Source organism: Geospiza fortis, unplaced genomic scaffold (assembly GCF_000277835.1).
Source record: "Geospiza fortis unplaced genomic scaffold, GeoFor_1.0 scaffold121, whole genome shotgun sequence".
In the NCBI taxonomy this organism is placed as follows: domain Eukaryota; kingdom Metazoa; phylum Chordata; class Aves; order Passeriformes; family Thraupidae; genus Geospiza; species Geospiza fortis.
In genome coordinates, this window is record NW_005054346.1 from 4,736,638 (window position 1) to 4,760,304 (window position 23,667).

Below are 23,667 nucleotides of genomic sequence, written 5' to 3' on the forward strand. Positions count from 1 at the left end.
CCGTAAGTTATTAACACACAGACCTTGAAGATTCATGTCTTCAAATTCATGATCCTGAGTAACTCCCCTGCCTTTCTGGCATCAGAGGGAAATGGCAATCATTCTAGCTGCTGCAAAACCTGATCTTCACAGCTTATCACTTTTGATGAGGAAAGATCTCTCATATGCACAATTCAGGGCAGCCCTTGGCTAAAGAATAATCAGGAAAAATAAGTTCAGGATGAAGAACCACAAATGAACATGGGGACTCACTTGATTAATCCTGCTCTAGAGAGAATGAACAGTCAAACAGAGGAGCTCACAGCTGAGTCATGCACTGAAGAGGACTTGTCTCCCCTGTCTGAGGTCTGAATAGCACATATATGTGCTGGAATTAGCAAGGCTTGCCTGCAATTCAAGGAAATGAGTTGCATTAGCAGCAAATGCTCACAAAGAATTTTTTGGCCTGCTGTATGTGACTTTGTTCATAGAATAATTTGAAGCCATATAAACTTGTTAGCTGCAAGAAATATGAATAATTCACTGACATGTAAACTGCAAAAATTATTACACAAAAATATATGGGCAATTTTTTTATTTTGTGGGGTATCAAACCCTTCTTTGTCATGCCCAAGCTAAATTACTTTGTGGGGTTTTTTTTCTCTGTCAAAACTGAATACATGCACAGGAAACTCCTACTGAGTGAAACACGGGTTACATCAAGTTAATGTCAGAGCTCCAAATTAATTCTTCTGTCACATCCAGCGTAGCTATCTTTGGTTGTTCCAGTATGTCAGCTTCAAACAAGCATCTCCCCTGTTTTGTAATGAAAAGATAGCAAGTTTTTCCCCACAGCATCTGTGTCATTCTATAAATAAAATTCACAAGTAACTTTACATCCAGGACAACAGACTGGATAGATAGGAGTACTGGTGTTTTTTCTTCAGAAGTGCTTAGTTCAGCAATGCATTGGATGTTGGAAAGAATAGCATAGACTAAGCTGAGACCTGAACTGTATTTCACATTTCTAATGTTAGAAATGCATGGCTTAGCTTATAACTGAATGAAGGCCATTCACACACAGATATCTGGCTAGCTTTGAGTTCCTGCTTAGAATGAGCTGGAAGCCTCTGCCACAGCCAGTGAGGAGGAAATGTTCAAGCCTGAGAAAAAAAATTGCATTTTTTTTTTCTTTTTATCATGCAAAAATGCCTCTCAGTGACTTCCTTGAAGATATAAAAATTTTCCCTTGTTATGTTTCTGCTAGTGGTTCTTGTACATAAAAGTATTATGAGTTGGGTTTTTTTTTTTGCCGTCAGTTTCCACTTCAGTTGGACTCCATAGCAACCAATAGCCCACGAAATTACACATTCTGCATTCAAGTCTGTGCTACGAACCTCCTCCCACATGCACTCATTCACATTGCAGGCACCCTTACCAAATGAATACTTTGTCCCTGATGTTAATGTGACTGAGCAAAGACCATTTCTTACATGTAATTTGGCTGACAAACAGGGACCTTCACAGACCCTGAGTTTTGGGAGGGACACTTCTGGTGGTGGGGCTCTTCAGACAAATGATAGAACCAGCTTCCACCAGAGGGAAGCTGGCATCTGTTCTTCCCTTTGCCTCAGCCCACAGAAGTGTCACACCATTTAGCAGGGGATGAGTCCAAGATAAAGCACAGAATTTTTACACTCCCAAGACTTAAAAAAAATCCCTCCCAGAGCTCTCCAGATACTTGATCCCAAACAGAGCAGGCAACTGATTGCAACCTATCACAGCACAAGTTCTTTGACTGCTCCTGAGGAATTCTTGTGGATGCAGCAGGGCTTGGCTGGCCTCCCATGAGCAGTGTATAACTCTCCCCAGCAGCCTGCTGCTGACACAAAAGGCCAGAATTCAATCTCAAGTGCAATAGAACTGTTCCTCTGGCTGTGGGTTTGGTTTATTCCTTTAGGAATTAAGTATTTCTGAGATTCACATTGCTGATTTTCTCACCTTTTTAGCACCCAGGGCCATGCCATGCCTGCACACCGTGTAAATTTCTCTGTTGAGAAGGAATAAATGACAATCACAGGCAATGTGTTATGATATTGTGGAAATTATTAAACGCCCTATACTACAACCCCTAAGTGCAATCAATAAATCAGTTTGACAGAGCCACGGCTGTAATTTGCCTGGCTATTCCCAAAGGCAGTGTCCCCTGTGAGAAGCATGGGGAAGAGAGGCAAAGAGCTCATTCCAGCGCGAGCAGAGGCAGGGAGTCCACAGCGACTTCAGGTTAGTGGCCTCACTGCTGGGAATTTAGGAGATGACTGTGGTAACACACAGATCAGGATCCCACTTAGGAGGTAGTTTTTAATCTCCTATGGTGATCTCATCAATGTTGTGATGGTTTCCTCAAAGCACAGCTGTAGTAGTAATGAACAAAACAAATGGCTGGCACATGAATGGCTATGGCCAGAATCATTAGGATTGATGACCACTGTTGTTTATTTTACTCTGTATGATTGCATAGCCTTTACTTATTCCCTCTTCCATCCTCGCATCACACTAAGCTATTTGCTCAATTTCTTGCACCATTGCATTTCACAAGTTAATTTTTCATTACAGAAAGGGAAGGGATTTTCTTTTGAATGTTATGAAGCTACTGTTTAATGGCTGAAAGCAATTATACAGCTCCTTTGCCTTGTTGTTGGAAGGTACAAATGGCACCACTGATTCAGTTTCCCTGGCATCACATTTTCTCTGTGTGATTCTACTATGTCCCCTCTAGTTGTATCTCTTCTGCATCTTCAACATCTTCCCATCTGAAATAGCCCTGAACTTTTTGTTCTCTCCTGATGCAATCACCTCACTTGTTCATAACATTTAATGAATTCCTTTCATTGCCTTTTCTTTTTCTTTAGTTAGATAGTTGTATTTTTTTACATCCCTTTCTTTTTGAAAAAATATAGGATAAAGTGAATTTCATATTCAAGGTGAGGTTGGAATATCAGCAGGTATAAAAGAAAACATTGTTTTCCTGTTTTTTCTCCATCTCATTATTAATGCAGCCTAACAATTAACTTTTCTGACCACCACTGCACAATAAGTACACTTCTTAATTATGGTGTCCATAATGACACAATGCTTTTCTTGAAAGGTTAAAAGTATTTGAAAATCCAGACAAAGTGCACATTGTTAAGAAAGGGTGAAGGATCTCCATATCAGATGTGGCCACATACTAAAATCCAACAATTTCTTTGACTTTTTTGCTGCTTTTCTAGGTCATTCTAGAGTTTTCCACAATGTTTGCTATTCCTCACTAGCCTATATGACTTTTCATTTATTTTTTGTCACACCAGCATTCACCTCACTTGTCTGCCAAAAGATTACTACTGGGTGTTATGATAACATAATTTTGCCACTTGCAAATCCTATTCTCTGTCCTAAGTATCAGGACCCCTTTTATGTGCAAAATGAATCTTCAGCTGTATTAAAAAAATAATAATAAAAAGTTCACAGGAAGATCTTTTTTTAGCTAACCAAATGGCATATTTTCATATTTTACATTGAAGAATTCCAAGAAAGTTGTCTAATTGTCCCTTTGCTTGCAAACAGTCACTCTTACAGCAGACTTCAATGATGACTAGATCAAATAGCAAAGTTCAAATCAAATAACTGCTCACCAATGCACTTATTTTGAGAGTGCTGTGTTCAGAATGACAAAAGTCATATTATTGTTTGTGGACATTCAAACAGCACCTGGTTACTCACCCCAGAAAGCCTCAAAAAATGTATCTCTTGAGATACATTTGGGGTAAGAGGTTACCAGGACATGAGAAGAAGCAGCAGAAAGTAGAAATGCAAATATATACTAATAAGCACCTAACTGGCTGTTAAATGAGGCAAAGAGCATATACTTGGCTGATGCCTGGACTTAAATCCAGGCAGTGAAAGTAGCAGATATTAGAAATATGTACAAAACTCCCATCAATCACAATAAGGTTTATAATTTGTTTTAGTTAGAGCCCTTCAGGGCACATAAAAGACAGACACGAAAATATTCTAATCATTTCTTATAAATAAGTGAAAAATTGTGTCAAGTATTATATATCATAGAGGTTTCCCACTGGAACAATAAGCAACTTTGATATAGCTGACAAGATGGAGGAACTTGATATTATTGATGTAGAAATAATCACCAGGGAGCTCAAAACAGATGCAATAAAGATTCATAAGACAGCAGTCTAGAAAAAATTACCTGCATGTCTCTGCAGAAACAATGTTGAAAAATTATGATGATTTGAGTGAACAGGAGAGAAGGACCAGGAAAAAATGAAACTGTGTAGATTTATGTAATAAAGACTGATAAAAGTATATAGAATCATGGTGCTGCCAGCCACAAAGAAACCACTTTGCACAGTTATACTGAAAAGGATATACAGTGCCATGAAGCTCAAGAAAAATGAGCATTTTCACCCTAGCTCCTTTTGAGTGGATCATATTTCACACAACTTCATTGAAGAAAGTGAAGGAATGAATAGCAAAGAACATTCCCCCTTAAAAGGCAGATTTATTTTTTCTCCACAGAAAGAGCAAATAAACCACTTCTGTAGAAGACTGCAGATTTTATAGAAACTTTAGCAAGGCAAAAATAGGTTATGATCCAACCAGCAATGAAGAGTCTGGTGATATGTCACCAGTGAAATTTAGAAAAATGTATGTCTTTTTACCCACATTATCCACATTTGCCCCAGATTTCATTGGGTATGCAACCTTCTCTGTGGACAACAGCTGGCAGAAGGTGCTCTTGGAGGTCTGGATTCCACAGACACATGACTCCCAATTTGTCAATCAACAAAATATGATAACTGAACAAATTTGATAAGTAACTGGTAGAAAATGAAAATTATGGAATGGCATCATCAGTCTCAACCATGTTGCAGTAGAAACCTTAGGCATGTAATTCTGTATGTTGCATAAATGACCACCACTGTAACATCTCTGGCAAGTGCAGCAATTGCTCTTTTTGAAGAGAAATTACTGAATACAGAAACCAAATATCATCACTGCTGTTCTATGTGGTGTTACAAGTCTTTCACCAAGGGTATTTTTGTGTGGATGGCAGCAGTGGAGCAAACCCAAAGCCTAACAAAAGCTTTTTTTCTGTGGATTTTACTACCACTTAGGCAGAATTAGTTTGGTTTAATGAAATAAAAAATGTTGAGATCCTGAGATGGCTCAACCACCTGATGCTGTGAAAGTGAGGATGTGAGTATTCCTGGGATGTGCAAGGTTCCTTTGAAAAAAATAGTCCTTTGTAATGGATTGGGGTTTTGGAGGTGTTTTTTTGGCCTTCAAATTGCAAATCACAGCTTCCTGAGAGAACTGAAGGTCAAAGGGAAAAGATGTGAGCCTAGCATAACTCCCCTGAAATTTTTCCAAAGCAGCAACCTGAACAAATTAATGTCACTGGCCCAGCTCATTTAGAAATACAACAGTGCTGAGACTGGCCTTCTCAAAATAGATGAAAAAATTACAGAATAAAAATCTTAAAGTTCAGGCTGCAAATTGAAGATCATAAAGTGCCAGGGCTGCAGTTGTTTTCAAAATGCCTTTTGTGCAGGATCAGTGGACAAAATAAGCTAGAATCAATTTTTAAAGTATGATTTTAGACAATCACAAAAGGGAAAATTGAATTTATTTTTAAACTCTAAGACCAATATTCATAATTTTTTAGTACTTCAATTTATGTGAATGCAGAGGCTTAGTACATTATTTCTTCATTATTAAAAAAAAAAAGATAAAAAAGATTTGTCAATCTACCTGAAGAAATTAATCAATGTTTTACTTATGGTTCAGTATCTGGATTTGAAACCGTAAATTTCCAAAACAAACTCTGCCTTTTGACTAAGAATTCTAATTCTGTGATCTAGCAGCATGAAGGATTTTTCTTGAATGGGATAGGGTAGACCTTGGTGTAACATGCTAACAGCAATAGTGGGTAGTAACTGCTTAAACTGAGATCCCAAAGGCAACAGAAACAGAATTGTGGAGCCTTGCATTGGGTGTAGCGTAGTGGAGAAAAGAAGCCCAGCCTGATATCCTTATTCCCCTGAAGCCAGTACAGTTTTATGGCACATGCCAGCAGTTCCCAGCAGGGTACAGATGAGGGTTGCAGGTGCAGTTTAGTCCTTGCCTTGGAATAATAATGTTATATAATTAGTTTGGGGAGACCATAAAATTTTCTTAGGAATTTCCAGAGAAAAGTAATCTAAGTGGTTCATAAACTATTAAAGTGAGTTGAACTGAAAAGATAATTTCATATGAATTTCAATGTTATGGATTCTGAAATAAAAGTTTCACTAATTTCTTATTATAGTAGTTATCAGCAACCTCCTAAATTACTCTGACCTCTAAACAATAGAGTATATTCATATGTGTGGAGATTTAGTCTATTCTTTCTGGCAACTGCTGCTTCTAGTTTGCAGTTTCTGGGGGAAAGGGCTGCATTTTAAGTTTTTAACCAACTGGAAACTGTAAAATGAGAATGTAATTAATACTCTTCTATTTCTGTTTGTATTTCTTTTTATTATGAAGCTAAAATAATTAATTCAAAATAATTTCTTCACACCTCTAATAAGAATTTTCATATAGTCAATACAGAGAATTACTGAAGAAATGTGATTATTTGAAGTCACAACTTTGTACTGTCATATTTTTCAGACTTCTTGTTGTGCTATTCTTCTGACTCAGCTCAGACTTGGCTCTTGTGCTTGTACTTATGTTGCAGGACAGTTGAGGTGGGTAAAAGTGAGTAACTTCTGCTGTCCTGCTGACAACACTCCTGTAATACAGCCCAGATTCTTTGTTTCCTCAGTGATATCACTTTGCTGTATATAATTTCATTTGTAGTCCATTCTTTACCCTTAAATCCTTTTGTGCCCAGTCAATATTAGTTACCCATGAACTCCTGATTTAAGAAATCAAGAGGTGAGAAAATCCCAGTAGAGACAAACCTGTCAGCCAGGACGAAACCAATAATGGCAGGTGTGCCTGGTGTCTCACAAGTCTCCTTGGCTTTTAACCTGGAGCCTACATCTGCTAAGCCTCTTTCTCAAGTAAATCCCAAAATGTTCCTGAAGTGCTTTTAAATGATTCATATAAAATGTTCTCTAAAAGAAAGTGAATGTGCATGTACCTGTGTATACATTTCAGCAGAGAATAACAATAAGATGCTGGAAAAAGGCAGTTATTGGCAGCACAGCATACACAAATTGCCATTTTCCCCTGACTTGCAAAACTCTTTTATTCAAACAGAATTTAAGGCTTTATCAGAATAAAAGTGAATTTAAATTGCAGGAGCCAGCTAGAAGTGGCTTACACATAAATGAGAGCCTAAGAAATGGAAAGATTTCCCACCATCTCTCCCTAGGTCAGAGTTTATTCCTCTTCTTTCTTTACTTAGTTTTCAAATGAATACTGCAATAGATTTGGAAGCAGGATTTTTCATCAGTCTCTTTCCCTTTCACTATAAATCACATTTCCTCTTTTGTACTTATACAACAGCCAGGTAGGATTAACCCTGGGAAAGCAAGGCAATGCACACTTACGGAGAAACCCCACAAAGTGGGAATAGCTTAGAGGAGCACAGCTCCAAGATAACAAGAGAGGATCAAGATGATTTAGACAGGGTTATCACTCCTAGGTGTAGATTCTCCTGGCTAGAAATACCCATAGAAAAGCAATCCTGTGTGCTATCACATAGCCTAGCCCTCTGAAGTGGTGTAGGCAGCACACACACTCTGTAGATTGATCTGTGCATATCTAAAATACATGACTGGCATCTCTTGGATTTGCTGTGAAAGGCAGTCAGGAGGAAGGAAACAGTGAAATGTTTGGCCCTGGCAAGGGGAACAAACGTTTCTGATCACACCATAGCAGTGGCCTTGTGTTGTTACCCCTTTTTTCACCTCTGTTACTTCATTCATAGCTGAATTTATGGAACTCAGTTCCTCTACTGACATGTTATAAAACCAGAGAAGCTGAGATTGCAACTTTGTGGAAAGGAGCACAGGACTAGCTGTAGAAAAGAAGGAGGAAGATACAGAGATATCTTGTAGCTAGAACAGAATGAAGAAAAGCATGTTGGTTTAAAAAGGTTTAAAAAAGTCTTCCTGCTTCATTAATTAATACCATCATGTCTTGGTGCAGCATGTGAGAATATGTGTGTTTTAAAGTACACTTGGTAGTGGTTCTATGGGATCAGACCAAAAGGTCTCCTGCCAGGAATAAGAGGTTTGATACACAGCAGGTTGGCAAGGTTAAAATAGAGCTCATACTAATCTTACACTGAAAATCAAGTCTTTTTTCTTATGTATGTCGATATGGCAGTCACTAGCTTACATTTTCAATCAAATATTCCATTTTGGTCCCTAAAGATGTATTATGGGATATTACAAAAATATTCCATATAACCTTCTCAAATAGGTTGTTATTGAACCTCTAGCATCATAACTTTACATGGTGCTGTGATTTATATTGCATGTGGGAAAGAAAACTGGCACCACGCGTTAATGCATGCACAGAAAAGTGCCTTCCTCTGCAATGGAATAGTGGGAAAGAGATACCATCTCTCTATAAAGAAAAACATATTTGCATATTACCTTTCTCCTTAAAATGAATTTTTACTAGCTTTAGTTTGCCCAACATGGGCAGTTTTCATAAGCAGTTACATAGGAAATAGTGTCAGCAGGAGGCTAACTGGCTTGCTTTGCCCTCTGTCCCTGCAACAAATGGACCCTCCAGGAAGTTTCCAGAGCTGAGATTATCGTGGTCTGTGAACAAGGGATAGTTGCTTTTTGCTGCCTCTGTGGTTGCTGCACTTATTAAAAAAAAAAAAAAAAACAAACTGTGAGAGTGCAATCAAAATTTAAGACCAAAATTTCCTCTTTCTTAAGAAATTATTCCATTTTCTCATTTTTAGGAATCAAATCTCCAGTCATGACTTATTAATTATGATGCTCCAACTCTTTTATTGTTTTAACCATGACAAAGGAAGCAAAATACAGAAGACCTTTAACGATTCAATTTTTTATCTGATTTGTTGGAATGACTTTACTCCTCCATCCTTTCACTTGCCCTCTATTCTACCTGCTTAGTTAAATTTGCACGTGGCAGCGGGGTGCTTGTACCACTTAGTTTCCCACATCACTGAGAGCTTCCCATGGTCATGGCACTCTCACCAGCAAAACCACAGGACCAACCATGTCCCCCTCATCCTCCACCCTCATCATGGCCAAGAAATGCCCTGCAGCAGGGTGAATGTGGTGACAGGGTAGAATTTACCCCAGTGTGCTGTTCAGCTATTTCACAGAACTGAACAGCCGCCACAACATTCACATCCTGACCAAAATCGTGCTCTCTGCTGCAACTCCTGTGAGATCACCTGGTCTGCTAACAGCACCAGTTCCTAAGCATCCCTTGTGCTGTTCTGAGGGTGCTGGAATTGGAGGGTGTTCAGCACTTGCCAGAGTGAAAAAAGCAGCTATTTCAATGTAAAATGCAATTGGCACAGGGCTCATAGTTCAGAGAAAAGAGTCTAAAATAAATCATGGCCTGGGGAAATAATATATCAAGTATTAAAATTTTAAAATTTCAAATGCATTTAAGGATTCCAGCTCAGTATTTCTATTCTTTTCTGATGCTTCTACTGCATGTAGCTTATTAAATAGCTGGCCAGAGAATTAATATTTTTTTTTCTTCCTTGACTCGTTTCAGTCTGTTCCTGCTGCAATGTCTGAATTTGCCTTGGCTGCTTTTAGTTAGGTTGGCAAGCTAGAAACTGATCAGAATATTCGATATTTAGAAAACTTGATTTGAGGAGTGCTGTCACAAAAAAGTTCTGGTCTCTTCCTACAAAGCTTCACCTCAAAAAGCTGCTATTTATAAGAGCATTCATTCATAGTTTCCAGCAGTTTCCAAAGTTCAAAAGGGCAAAGAACCATGTGGGATGTCACATTGCTTGGCTTCCTACTATTCTGTGGATGTAGCTCTGTTGTGGTGCTCTTTTGCAGATCCCATCTGTGAGGATGACATATACAGCCCACGCAGGACTATGGGTCATTCTTTAAGGGACAAGTGCAATCACAACTGTATGCAATCTCTCTTTTCTTACACCAAGACATAAACTCTTATGCAAAAATTGAGTCTGAGAAGAAAAGCAGAGGATGTGTATATGTGCCTGTATGTTTGCTGTGTATGTGTGTTTGTATATTTTTCTTTATCAGCTGTCCTTCTTTCCACTTTATAAAGCATGGGAATTGGATTGGTTTCTTTTCGCCACAGGAGGAAGGTGACACAGAGCCACTTTCCAGTCTGCCCTACATTTTCCTGTGTTACTCTGGGGGAAAGCTCCTGCAACCGTGTTTCTCACCCCCAGGCACTGTCCTTCACAGCTCTTCAGTCAGCCCTCAGCCCAACACCATCTAGTCACCTCTTCCCTCTCAAAATGTGTTTAATTGCCAATTCCTCTCCATGATTTTTTTTTCTTTTCAGTCAGGCTTCTCTCATTCTTCAACATATGCTTCATAACTTTCCCAGCTGTTGTTTTTCTTTCTCTTTCTTCAGACATTTTCTCTGTCTTCTTGGATTCCCTTTGCAGCACAACACAGGATTCTCATTTGTGTGTGTCATCCTGCTGTCATTCAGATGGGCTACAATTGCCTTCCCAAATATGGCCTCCGTAATAAATGGTACTAACTGCATTAAGTTGCCGCCTGCAAGCAAATTAAAACATTTCAAGACAGAGCTTCTTCTTTTCTTCCTTGTCCAACATTTAATTTACACATCTGTTACTCTTCTAAATGAGTATTATGCTTCTGCTATGCTGCCTTCCCCTACTATCCTGAATTCTGCTACCATTTCAGATCAGCTCAGTAATGTTCTATGATTTTTTTTTTTAATGCAGCATGCTTCTAAGCTTTTTATTGGTCAATGCAATGCTTGAACCACAATGTCAATCTGCATTACTGTAAGCATCTCCCAACACAGAATCACTAGCTCCTAACCAAACCCAAAGACTTGATGGGCAAAAATCATTGTGGTGTCAGGGCTGGCTGCACTTCAGCTGTAATCTCTCATGATAAACAGACATGGTTGAGTTACTGCCACAGTCTGCCTGTGACTGTAAATCAGTCTCAGTAGATGTTTGTTACCTCATATTCTATTAAGCATCTGAGACTATGCTTGAAATATATTAGAACAATCAACACTTGAGATGTATTCTTCTATACCAACAGGATCTGCTGATGATAATATCCTTGTAATTACACCACTTTGAGCATTCTCAGGAAGGACATACTTGGGTTTTATTATGATCCTTTAAAATATTTATAGCTGTTGGTTTACCTCTGTGTCAGAATATTTCCTCTCCCTTTAGCTTCAGTACACTGTCCTATAGAATGGTAAGTATCTGGAATTTGAGATTCCCTGGGTAATAAAAGACAGTTTATGGCTAGCAGTTGACTTGGGATTGTGTGTTGTAAACAAAGCAGCAGGTTTTCTCTGTCTGATTCACAGAGTTTTTGGAATAATGTGACAGCTTCTAAGGCACAGACATGAAGACAGAAATTAATAACCATCTTACTGGAAAAAAAACTATGACAAACATTCTGCTCCCTACTTCAAGCCCTATTTGCAGAGTATTGTGATTGGAGTCCTTCTTCTGGCTCTCTACACAAAAATAAATTTTATGTTGGCTGAACAACCTTGAAAGAAACACTTTTGCTTGAAAGATTAATGAACACTTTCTGCTGAATTACTTGTTCACCCAAAGATCCATCTCCTTGGTGTATGAGCAGCTTGTATGAGAAGACAGTATCAGACATAGGAACAGCTATGGATGTTACCGAAGGCTTTGCTCAATCCAACAGATGAGAAGACCACCTTACCTAACTTCTTTAAAAGCTTCAGTTTCACTACAGATGGATCAGAGGGGTGAGGGCTTAGATTTGGTGAGAGTGAGGAAACGAAAAAGTGTGAGAAAGACTATTTGTTTTCCAGCACATGGAACATTTTTTTTTACATTAAATCCTTGTTCAGGTTTCATCAAAACTGTGTGGGTGCATTTGTTTGTTTTACAAACTGGAATTTTTTATCATGCAAATTATTCAATCAAAAAATTTCATTACATGATCAGTTTGACATCCTTATCTGTCTTTATTGCACAAATTTGCATTCAAAATAATATGCTCTGTAAGAAGTGGTGTAAATAAAGTCTTTGTGGGTTTCAGGTGGGTTCACATCTACACCTTGAGTTCTGATCAAAGTGAAAAATGTCCCTCCCCTGTACTAGTTTACAGTAATAAAACTCTACAGGTTTTTTCTCTCTCACTATGGAACTTATCTGATCTCTTTCTTTTCTATTCATCTGCTCATTTTCATTTATTCAGTACTGAATAAGTGAAAATGAAGGTATTGAATACGTGATTAACTTTAGCTAACAGATCCAAAATATACTATGCAGAACCTAGAGAGAAAGTGATGACATCATCTCTAAGAAATCTGCCTGAACAATGGAGAGAAATCAAACCTATGCAGAGCATGCTAAATTAGTCTAACTCTGGAACTGTGATAAATCTCAGCTAGTGATTTGGCAATAAGAATTATCATCCCTACTGATTTTTTCCTTGTCATCAAAAAGGTTTTGATCAAAACAACCATCATTATATTTTTGAACTATGTGGAAACAAAAATAATATTCTTGCCAGTGAACTTTGCAGATGTCACAAACCTCTTGAAATGATAACTGGGGAGCGGGACTTGTTTAGCTCTGCACAAGAGCGTGAATCACATGCGAGACTGTGCCCACATTATGGATGAGAATGTATGACACATTTACCAGTGGCATTTGTATTTTAGGAAACTGACTTGAAAGCAAATTTGAGCTGAACATGAGTTCAAAATGGGATAGAGTAGTTAAGAACAGAGTGACAATCTTGTATCTAAAAGGAGGAAGCTACTGAACAGATGAGATAGGGTTATCACTTGATGATTTATTAGTGAAAAATTTTTATTTAGTTCATCCACATGCACCTTAGCAACAACACTAAAATGAGAGGAACAGTCCAGAAAAGAATGATGAAGAGTATTTTAAACTTGGAAACAATTCTGAGAGTAAAGAAGTTAAAACTGTTTAAGCTTGGGCATCTTTAATGTATTGTGATACATTAATCTAGTGGATTGCTCTGCAGAACATTATCTTTGCTGTGCTGGCTGCTCAGAGGTATGTTCTTTACCTTGTGGACAACACACAGGTTTTTTTTTCCTTGAGGACAAGGATGTTAGCTGTTTTACTTTCCCCATGGCTGAAGGTGAACACAAGAACCTCTGCTGCAGAGTCACTAATGCAGTATCTTCTTGCCTGGCAGTGACTTACCCTACAGTGCTGCCTCAAAAATAGGTTAAATGTGACGTGGTCAGGACACAAAGGTACAAACATGGCAAGCTGTCATATTTTTGTGGTACATTTAAACTAACATGATCTAGCAGCTGGAAGCTGAAGCTGGAAATATTGAGACTGGAAATTAAAACCTAGTTTGCTAGAAATGTCAGGTCTATCAGCTGCATTCTGGTGGCTGAAATTACAAATGTTTCTAGAAGTTTACATAGAAAGTCTATATTTGATACAAGACGTACCTTAGAAACATCTTGGATCTGATTTGTCCAAGCAGACATATTACACAAATAATGACATTTCCTGTTAAAAATCAATATATTTATACACACAGAAAGTTTCAAGGTTTCTGGTACCTCTCTGATATGTGCCAACAGCAACCAAACTCCCAGGCACATAAATGGTAAGGATGTCTGGACTGAAAATCAACAAATGGACTATAGTTATTCTCATTTTAATAGACCCTTTAAAAATTATTATTTCTTTACAAACAACCCTTCATAAATTAGATATTGATCATAAAGAAAGAGAAGGCAAAGCCAGTGGCAAATGAGATTAAAGTAAGGAAGGGCAGGCTGAAGGGTCAGCTCTTACTCTTGCATCATGGCCGATTCCATTAGCATTCAGCTGAAATGTGAGCTTGTGAACATCTTGCCATCACTCAGAAAACGTGTCTGCAGAAAGGTTGCCCAAGATACATTTATGTAAGATGTGCACAATGCCTTTTTGAACTTCTTTGTAAAATTTGTGTTTCTTCTGGTCAATAACCTGCTCCCATGCTGCTTAATAGGACATTGCACTCACGATTTCCTCTCCTTAACAGCTTTTCCTCTTGTTGATGTCTCTAGACAGCAAAAAAGGAGGAGGATATCCATTTACTTACAGCCCAAATCCTGTCTCAAATCCCTGTTGCAGCAGGAGTGCCACAAAAGCCCACAGAAAAAACACTTCTTGTCATCTGAATCTACAGAAGATATGAGGTTCAGTGGCTGTACTGAGGTAAATTTTGCACACGATTTTTAATGTCACCGAGGGTTCTTAGGAAAGTACATCCTATGGTATTTGCCTCAGCTTTTCTTCCTTGAAAGTTAAAATTATATCTCCAAAAATATGCAGGGTTGCTTTGGTTTTTGCACACACACACACACACACACACATATGGATCATGGATGCATAATAAAGGTCTTGCAGAAAATATGAACCAAAATCTGACCGGAGTCATTATTCTGTCAAAGTTTCATTGCAGGAGCCTTAGACACCAGCACTCTCAGCTTTCCAAGAGCAGGACCTGATGTACAAGTTTAATCACAAAGATTCATTTTGTTGAAGGATCAGAAACTCAAAGCTGGCTCTATGTAATACCTAAATCCCTTAATGCAACCAGCAGTTCCACTGTGCTTCTGTCCTCTAAAGCTGATGCTTTCTATTAATTCCAGATACCTGTGCATTCATCTTTCTTTTCATGCCAATTGCTAACAGAAGAGTTTTGTGGTTGAAAGAAAGGCAAACTTGCAGTTCAGAAAGACAGGAGATAAACTGCTGGCCTGTTTGTAGGTAATAGGACTTTTATTACTGCCCTCAGTTCATCATTTAACCAAACATGTTTGATTATGCAAAGTTACACTTCTGTATCATTTTCTGGACATTTATTCACATGCGAATGAAAATCAGAAATACTTCTGAACTCTGCTTTTCACATGGTGATGAAAGGTTTTCCCAGAAAACAAATAATATGAAAAATTGCAGGCATACGTGTATTGTTCTCTAATAAATTTTATGCTGTAAAATCAAAGCTCCAATCTACTGACTCCTAAGGACAAGACTTTTTCATCAAAGACTTTAGACCATGGCAAGACAAAACCCTACCTGGAAACCATCAGAACTGATAGTACTTAAAACTTGAATCCAAATTTTGCTCTTTCTTAGGATGTTTATCAAGATCCAACAGAACACATGGTAAACCTACAGGTGATTACACTTCTCCATCTCACCATGAAGTCAGGGAAAATGGAATGGAATAACTTACAAAGATGAGGACAATATGAACATGATATTCCTGGACTAGACCCTTTTCTCTGTACCACTTCAAATAGGTAGTGAAAGCTGACTAATCACATTAATTTAAGGATATTATTTTATAATAATGGTTAGGAGATACCTTTGTTAATGCCAGTCCGTAAAGTAATGGCCTGAACAGAAAATATGTTTTGTGTGACTCTCCCATTTATCGGACTAACAACACAGAGCCAGCAGAGTGTGTAGAAATCTCAATGCAGTTTGTGGAAATAGAGCAGAGGCTGCAATTCCCAAAATAGTTCAAACAAACAAACAAACAAACAAACAATCTGTTAGAAAGTCTGAAGATAGAATAAATATTGTCAGTTTCCTCTGTACCAGGAGAGCTACAAGAATCTCCATATGTTTTGAGATGCTTTCTGTCAACCTGTTTGGCTGGTCCGTGGTACAGCTGAAGTAATTGTATGATAGACGTTAATGTACTTATAGCAAAAAACATTATCTGGATAAAATCTGGAAATACTTCTTTAAAAAAACACAGACACGAGCTACTTATATGACACACTGATATAGCCTTAACTCTCAATGGCCCTGTGTCCTAAGAATGAGGACAGGTGATCAGGTGAGATGGAAGTTATGGGGTAATGGAGATATGGTTACAAAATATTTTGCTGAAAATGGCCTTGCTGCTTCAAAGATGGCCACAAATATTCCATCAGGAGTTGAGTGTGAGTGTGTGTAAAAAGATAAGGACACTATCTACATTTACCTACTCTGATCCCAGTTGGCTGCAAAAAGCAGAAGAATCTTCCTGCCGCAGTGGTCGCGATTTTCCAGCACTCCCGGAAACCCGTCTGTCAGAGCCCGTTTGATTCCTGGGTCATCAGCCTTGAAGTTTTTGAACATATCCAGATTTAATTGGCGGTATTGGAAGTACTGAGCCAGCAGTCTGAAGGCCTCCGTTTGGTGAAACTTTCTGGCCCGGAGAAATCTCAAGATGAAGGCATCATCTGTACGTAAAAACCCAATGTCAGGCCTCGTGATGATCATGTCCCTGACTTGCTGGATATCCTGGTGCAAAATGTCTGGGTTTTCATTCAGTTCCAGGCGGGCTTTCTCTATAGTCTCTGGACTAAGTCCAGCTTGTAAATGGGTCATGTCTGCAAAAACCTCTTTTCCAAATCCTTAACTTCGGATATTTTAGTAGAAGTGCTGATCCCATTCAACTGATGGTCTGCTGTGACCGTGAGCCATCCAGATGCTTTTTGCTATCAAGCTGATACTTAACAAGTAAAAGCACAGAGCTTTCTTATTCTTGCAGAGTAACAGGCAGTTCACATGTACTATAATCCATCCAAAGGAAAGTGTTGTTTATTCCACCACTTACTAAAAGAAAAAGAAAATATATAAAAGAAAGATTAAATGTGTATATAAAGCTTGTCGGAATGCATTTCTGAATTTATTTAGCCATAAAATTTCTTTGTGTAGGAGGACAGAAGTCACATAATTTCAGAATGGGTGCATTTAAGATAAGGCAGTCGCTAACATCTTGAATGTATGTTTTCAGGCTTTCAGAAAAGCAATCAGATTTATTGACAATTAATACTAAGCTGTATCAACTTGCTATTAGAATACACTTCTCAAAGCTGTCTTACAGAAGTGTGGGAGTTGCAGCATCCCTAACTTCAAGCCAAGGATGATAGCAGCAAAAATAATAGTATCTTTTTCCACCATTAATGTGAGCAACATTTCAGCTCCATGAATAGACAGATTTACCATCATCATACTAAGCAGAACACCTGTTTGATTTGGCTTTATCACCTGTATTATCTGCTGGTAGCTCTCCTTGAATAAGACCATGAGCTATCTGTAAAGCTGGTTTTTAAAAAACCCAAAATTCTACCAATACCAGGGATAATTTCTACTTTTTAGAAATTCACTGGAAATATTTTCCATTGAGACTCAATGTGTCTTCATGGGAAACTTCTCACAAATAAGGTTCTTGATGTATCCAGTATGGCAGGATTGATGTTTTAGTTGAAAAAGAGACGTATTTTATTCAAAATTCCTTTTTTCAGTATATTGTAGCTTTCCTGAATACATAGTTCTGAATTTCATTTTGATTTTGGTACTTTACCTAGAATTTGTTTTCACAAGTGTTAGAAGAAAATCTGCTTAAGCTGTTATGTATGATCAAAACGGTACAGTGAATCTCTTACATTTCAGTGACATAATTAGCAAGAGGCTGTCATCGAAATCTGTGTAGCTACACTTGTGTGAAATAAGATCAAGGCCTGTTCCAATGTGATATATGCATGAGGAAAGATCAAGATCCATACAATTTTTCAGCCATCACAGAAACAGACAAGCAAACCACACCTCCCAGCTTAACAGATCTCTTTTTCTAATTTCTGAAACAGAAAAATGGATTTTAAAAATTTAAAGGGAATCCCTCAGTAAAAGACATACTTTTTGTATTTGAAGAAAGCTGTTTGGAAAGTTATGAATTATTTATAGCAAAACAACCATTTCATTCAGCTACTCCCCTGGGTTCAGCATTCTCAGCTCAAACAAAGGGGAGAGCAGAAGCCAAAGCATTTCTTGGTCCCAGATTTGCTCAAAGTTATGTTGCAGGACCTGGAAGTCAATGAGCTCAAGGGATGCTTCAGTTCCCTGCTTTGTGACCTTGAATGTTATTGATAAAAAACTACATTTTAGATGCCACAGCTGCAGCCCCAGGATGAAATCCCAAAATTTAAATACAGAGTGTTTCTGCATATTTGCTTAAAGGACATTTGTGATGGGAGATAAGCTTTTCATTTAACAGCAATACGAATTGGACTTTTTGTGGGTGACACAAAGGAGAGTTTATTAAGCATCCTCTTTCTCTATTCACTGTGGAGCTGGAGTTGAAAAGAGCTACCTGCAGAGCAGAGTATCTGATGATTGATCAGCCTGGGAAAACTCGAGGAAAGGCAGAGCTGGGAGAAAAGAGGACTTTGAAAAGGCACTACAGAGTGCAAATGATTCCAGAAAACAAGAGTCCAGCTTTTGAGGAGTAGTCCATGCTTGCAGGCTATTCAATTCTTAAAGAAATTAGAGCTGTAATAAAGGTGGATTCCTTATATAAAAAAAAGTAACACTTATTTTCTTTACTCTTGCTTTTATTAGACCAAATTGGAGCAATTCCAATGTTATCAACCAAATTACACTGATGTAAAATTACAGTAGGCCAAAGAGAAACCAGGCTAATATTTTGTGACTGAGATCTCAAATTAATGGTGATATCAGCATTTTATTGCATAAATCATGGATTTATTCACAACTGCCTCCCTGAGCTAGTTAGGAGAGCTAGGGGTATTTAACACTGTTGTTAGGGGACTGTGGTGCCAGGATTGTCCCTTCCTAGTTTTAACAGCAAGTGTAGAGTATGGAAACTCTTTTCTCCCAAGGGTGTTAAACAGAGATCTGGAAGCCAGAAGCTTATCTGGGGTCTGCATTAGCTCTGGCTTAGGACCTAGTATGAATCACAACACTTTTAGCGTTCCTGTGGCTTAGAATCACAAAATTGTGGAATCACAGAATATTTTTGTTTGGAGAGGATCTTTGAAGGTCAGCTGGTCCAACCTCCCTGTTGTGGGCAGGGACATCTTTCCCTGGATCAAGTTTTTCAAAGCTCCTTTCCACCTGGCCTTGAACACTTCCAATGTTTGAGCATTCACAACTTCTCTGAGGAACTCGTCTCTGAGATTCACCACTCTCATCATAAAAAAAATAATTCTTCTTTTTATCCAATCTGAATCCATCCTCTTTAAGTTTAAAAATGTTAGCCCTGTTACTACAGGCTCTAGTAAAAATTTTGTGTCCAGCTTTCTTGTAGTCCCCCCTTAGGTACTGGACAGCTGCTGTAAGGTCTGCCTGGAACCTTCTCTTCTCCAGACTGAACTACCCCAACTCTCAGCCTGTCTTCACAAGAGAGGTGCTTAAGCTCTCTGATCATTTTTGTGGCCCTTCTCTGGATCTGTCCTAAAGCATCCAAGGATTAGCAGCAGACAAAAATGACACACATACACACGCAATTCCCAGTGGTTCATTGATCTTCTAGGAGTTTATGGGAGTAAAACTGTCCCTTCCTCTGCTACTTTTCTGTCTCCCACCTGCACCAAGATGCTTCTTTGGCAATAAGGCAAATTCTTAAAAGGTCAAATACAGTCTGCTCCAGAAGGAAGGATATTCATCTGCTTCAAGGAAATAGAGTCTGGCCTTTTTTATTGGTTCCCCAACTATTTAATGTCAAAAATTATTCTGCTTATTTTTATTAAAGCTTCCTACTGTTTTTTAACTAATTTAAATGTTCAGGATTATCCCAAGGTGAGGGAGATACAGTTCGTTCTTGTCAGATGTTGTTGCCAAAAAACAACTTCCAAATACTCATTCTATCAACAGATCCATTTTTAAATGCATTTCAGAGTTTTCTGATAGTGAGCTGAGCTATAACCATGGATTACAGTTATCTATAGATTATCCTGACTATCACCTGGAACAGACTGCACTAAAATACTTTATTGGTGTGAATTTATATATTGCAAAATAATCTAAAATATGTATGAACAATTTTGTCACTCTCAGAATCATAGGGAAATCATGAAGTTTGCAATCCACACTAGCACCATTGCCTTCAAGGAGCCTGATATACATCAGTGAATAATTTGGTTCTCCCACTGCTAACCTTGACAATAAATTTAGTGCTCCATAACTACCCAGTTTAACTGTCACTGCACTTTCTCAAATGGTTCTGATTTATTCTGATTCCCAAGATATAACAGAAGCTTCATCTCCATTTTCACCTCCTCCCACACATGGCAATTTCTCCTTCTCTTCCAGTATTGTGTACAGCTCTGATCCATCTGCCAATTTTTAGATGTTTACATCTTTGTTCAGTTTGGTGCAGGTTGTTTTTTCTTCCAAATGAAGATACTGGCCTTCTTTTCCTATTTTGAATATTGTTGCTGTGTATTGGCACATTAAAATGGGTTATAGTCTCAACAGCTGTTTTTCTATCTTGTGAATCTTTGGTCCCAAGGGACTATTTGCTCTTCTAATGTCTTTTCACAGCTGCTTATAATAAATCATCCCTCCAAAGGAAGAAAATTCAGCCTTAAATGAAAAAAAAATTACAGAGTTTTGAAATACAACATACTAAAATCAAAACAAGGAGGGAAATTTCCACCAAAATTGTGGTGTCACATACAATTTTGGCTGATTCATTTTCAGTCCCAGCAAGGGAATGACAAGGGACAGTGAGTGTTCAGCATGAGTAACATACTGCAAGTGGGATACAATTTTCAGAAAAGCAGCTTATATTTTTTGCATAATCCTCAAAAAAATTAATAATAAAATAATAGTAATAATTTACTATACAAACTAAAATGAATTATTTTTGAAAGTATACAAAGCACTTTTCAGTCAAAGATTTTAACATGCTTTACTGCTCTCTCTTCAGAGACAGTTTCTGGGTCAGCATTTAATCCCTGTTTGCACTGCATGCCCTGGAAAATTGGTCAAAACCTGCCTGCAGTGATGATGGCAATCGTCTGGATCATTTTGTTCCTGCCCACTTACCAGCCCCTGCAACACTACTTGCTTCTTTAAATACCTCATGTCCATTTGGCCCTTCCCCATCCAATTCAGTCCCAGAAAGATTTTAGCTGTCTCTTAATTTACCAAATGTTTTCCATCCAGTCTAAAGCTATCTGCCATGTGAAATTTCATTACCACAATTTTCAAACTGAAAAGGCACTAGCATTTCATTCTCACCTGGTACTAAGAGGCATCACTGCTAAGGTTTGGCTCATTATATAATTCCTAACTCCTAGCATTTATACAGATATTAGCTGCTGAAATCATGCCAGAGAGGAAGGGAGTGGGCAGGGAGGGAGGGAAAATGGTAATATAGAATGATTTTATCTCAGAGCGTAGGTGTCATCTCATTAAATTTCTTTTTGAAAAATATTTTGATGTTAATTCTGGAAAATCTCTTAGGGCTATGTTCTGCTTAGCAGGGGTTGCTCCATAAGGACAGGCGAGGATGAATCCATACCTGTACCTATAGGAATGGTTCCTATGGCCCTTTGTGGCCTTGTGGTGCCTTAGTAGAAACCTGCACTGGAAGTGGAGTAGTCAGACCTAGAAAGGAACTTACCCTAGTTCTATGAAGCAATTTTAAAAGAGCAATGAGCAAAACTGACTCTCATCCTTGGCTGTGAGACCCTGGCATCTCCCACAGATTGTGGGGAGCAGAACAGCTCTGAGTGATGTGACTGAGATCCCAGAGGACACATTTCCCAGAGCTGGGAACAGATCCTATCCCTCCTGAGCCATAAGCCTACATGCTAATATCCAGGGAATCTTTCCTCATCATCCCCTGGACCCTTTGTCAGACTTTCTCCTATATTTGCATGTCTCCGTCATACTGAGGAGCCCAGAAGAGGACCCAATATTCCAACTGTGGCCTCACCACTACTTCTCTGTAGTCTTTCCCAAGGGACCAGACTCTCCCAGTGAACATTATTGAGTTAAATATTGTAAGGCTTTCTGCTCCAAGTACTGTTTCTCCTGTAAACCTTCACTAGGAATTTGTTGCTTCTTGTCATTATGAAAATAGTGAATGTTTGTGACTGTAAAAGCTGTGTGGGGAATTTGATGGTTTCTCACATTTTCCCAGGGTAGAATCTCTCAGCTCAGGTACAAAAACTAACATTTCCTTCAGTTCAGTAAAAACAACATGTCATGCATTCCTACTACAATCTTCTTGCTAGCTTGAGTTAGTTACAGATTGCCCTCAGGCTACATCTAAATGTCCAGTGGTGCCAATTTAGTCATGGCACAGCACAAAACATGGCAGAAACTCAACTGATCTTCTCTGCTCTCTGCACAGTATGTAGGGCAGGCATGTCTGCAGCACCAACCTGAAGCTATCCTGCTATTCCTACAAACTGCTAGGCAGGAGGAGAAACAGACAAGGTTGACTAGCAAATGTAAAATTTAAAAACTTCCCCATTGTCTGTTGACCTAAAATGTGCAAAACTTATTAACTACCTGAATATTAAGGAATTGGTCCACATGCCAAGGAGGGGAACTTATACAACACAGAAATAAAAAAGTTAAACAAAACAGCCTTAACCTCAAGAGTTTGGTTACATTTTTCTTCAAATCATAGTTTTTAAGTTGAAGTATTCACCAATTACAGATAATCTGCAAATCCCTTCTGTGGCGTGATAAAGAAGCAGCAATTTATGAGGAACTTCCATGTCAGTCACAGTGCAAGCATCACCAAACAAAAGCACCTGGCCACTCCAGAGTGGACAGAGGTCAGTTCCTCCAATAATACAGAAACATCTTGCAGCAGAAATGAACAGCATGCAAACATGAATTCTGACCTCTAAGCCTCATAAAGAAGCTATATGTAGAAATCTGACAGCGCACAATCATAACACTGGTGTCCAAAAATGCCTAAATGCTGTAGGAGTTGTGTTACAACATCTGTGTGAAGATATGCAGAAGAAAGAACAAAACATATTAACAAGATATTCAGTACGGCATGTTTAATAACATGAAGTTCATCTAATTTTGCACTTGTTTTACTCCATGCTTTGGAAAATTATGTTCTTTCAAAAAATGTGAAATGCAATGGTGATATATTGCTGTTGACTTCTGTCTGCTTTATATGTTATGCCAGAGAAAAGCCTCTGTATCATATCATTGTGGGAGGAGAGGGAAAGGGAAGGGGAGAGAAGGGAAGGGAAAAGGGGAAAGGGGAAAGGGGAAAGGGGAAAGGGGAATGGGGAAAGGGGAAAGGGGAAAAGAAAGGAGAAAGGAAAGGGGAAGGGATTTCTGCCCCCAGGAATTAATGCAGTCCTTCTGGGTTTTTTCCTCTCATATCTACTGAAGTCTGAGCACAAACACAAAGCACATAGAAATTTCTCTCAAACTTGTAGAAATAAAGCTTAATATAACTTTATATTACTGTGTGGGTTTGTTTTCTCAGTGGAGAAACATATCATATTTCAAGGAGTTTATTTCTATAAATTTTACTGAAGAAAACAAAACAAACAAAGCAAACCAAAATTGCAGTTAAGTGTTTGGAAATTCTCAAATTAAATCAATGGAGCAGCATTAGATCAAGAGGGAAAGGAATTACAACTCTTCTGATGAAAACCATGTGAACT

General features: G+C 38.4%; 1 protein-coding gene across 1 annotated transcript in view; it reads right to left on the reverse strand.

Moving 5' to 3' along the window:
- Positions 1-16,818, reverse strand: part of CLVS1 (clavesin 1) — an 87,479-nt gene extending 70,661 nt beyond the window's left edge. Inside the window, exon 1 of the mRNA XM_005423049.2 lies at positions 16,209-16,818. Within this exon, the coding sequence (XP_005423106.1) occupies positions 16,209-16,597 (389 nt within the window). The 5' untranslated portion in view covers positions 16,598-16,818. The remainder of the gene's footprint in view (positions 1-16,208) is intronic.
- Between the last annotated feature and the right edge of the window lie 6,849 nt (positions 16,819-23,667).